Source organism: Taurulus bubalis, assembly GCF_910589615.1.
Source record: "Taurulus bubalis genome assembly, chromosome: 17".
Lineage (NCBI taxonomy): Eukaryota > Metazoa > Chordata > Actinopteri > Perciformes > Cottidae > Taurulus > Taurulus bubalis.
In genome coordinates, this window is record NC_136605.1 from 17,232,156 (window position 1) to 17,233,780 (window position 1,625).

Sequence of the window (1,625 nt, forward strand, 5' to 3'; positions counted from 1 at the left end):
GACTCTCTATGGTTCCACGACATATTGGAGTAGTTAAAATTAACACTGTGACACTATTTGGCAGAAAAATACACTGAACTATCTATTACTGTGTCTATTTCAGTCTCTCCCTCACCCCTACGTTCACACAGGGGAGGCAGGACTGTGGAGACTCTGGCTGGCCATCACAAGCTCATCAACAGCAAAACCTCTTCAGAATGAAGACGACTTCTTCAATGATGTAGTCCAACATTTTATTGTGTCCTCATAAAACAACTTTATCAATAATAAAAGAAAAAAAATCTAAAAGAAAAAAGGTAAAATCTTAATAAAAAAAAAAAGGAAAAGAATTACAATATTTCTCATTTCAGTGATAAAATTCTCAACAAAAAACACATAGAAAAGTAGTTTCCAGAGGCATAATTTACTGTTTCCACTGGTTTGGCTTCATCCAGTGAGTAGCGTGGAGGATTAGCGCGCCGTCGGTTTGACCACTTACATGAAAAAACTAATGCTCGCATTGTCTGCCCCTAATTAACTTCAGCGGCTCAGTCCCGTAAAAAAAAAAAAAAAAAAAAAAAAGGAGAAAAAAAAATATTGTGATTTGTTCCTTCATTATGTAGAACATTTGTAGCAATAAAGCAACAGAGCGGATGCATGTGTCCAAAATGGCTGCTGAGATTCAACTGAAAATCCAGTTCCTGACTCCACAAAGCTGGATCAGATAAGGTCCATGAGGATTTCATCCTCCATGACACTGGAGACCTGGGTCATCCCCGGCTGAGGGCCTCGCTGACCTCCAGACATCAGCATCTGACCTGCAAACAGGTTTGGGACGTTTGGGAGGGGAGAGAGAGATATTTAAATTAGGGATTCTCTTTACTACTTCAGAATTTATACTTTCTATAGTGAATACTTATAAGTGAATATTTTACCCACAAAATGACAGTTTGTATATCAATTACTCACACCGCATTGATTTCTTGAAGAAAATGTGTTTTTCCTCACAAACCTCCACAGTGAACGGAGAATCAAAAAACAAGATCAGTCTGGATGATTTGCAGTAACTGGGGGGCCGTTAGTATTGGGCGTGCAACTGGATAAATGAGGCTTGGCTCATACAGCACAAGTTGGGATTTTTGTGTGTTGAGTTTGTGAACGTATGTTTTGATATAGTTTTGCTGTTGTTAAACGCCACCCACATTTACTTTCATTCATCAACACCGTTCTCCGTTTTTTGATACTTCGCTCACTGTGGAGGCAAGTTTCCTTAAAGAATTCAAGGTAACACGGGTGAGTAATTCCATTATCCCATGAATTAAACATATAGTAAATTAGTTTCTCCCATGCAGCCATCTGCTTTCAATCACTTGCTAGGAATGTCAACTGAGAGGCCCCTGAGATTTGATTGACATCCGTAAACATTGAGGTCTTCACTGTCGTGTAGTGTATAGTGATTTTAAATGTTTTCGTTGTGCATAAATAGACTGTACCGGCTCAAAGCTCAGACATCTGGGACTTCTAAGTCAACAATGAGACAGACGTATTCCTGTACTATGTTGTCAGAAAATCAAACCTGAACAAACAATGAGCAAAGAAAGACTAGAATAATGTAGATGTGGCTGTATATGCCTTTGAAGAAATAA

The 1,625-nt window shown here is 38.7% G+C and overlaps 1 protein-coding gene across 1 annotated transcript in view; it reads right to left on the reverse strand.

Moving 5' to 3' along the window:
- Positions 1-246: 246 nt before the first annotated feature.
- med25 (mediator complex subunit 25) overlaps positions 247-1,625 on the reverse strand; it is a gene marked incomplete at its 5' end in the record, with an annotated part of 16,986 nt that continues 15,607 nt past the window's right edge. The window contains one exon of the mRNA XM_079232991.1: positions 247-797. Within this exon, the coding sequence (XP_079089117.1) occupies positions 700-797 (98 nt within the window). The 3' untranslated portion in view covers positions 247-699. The remainder of the gene's footprint in view (positions 798-1,625) is intronic.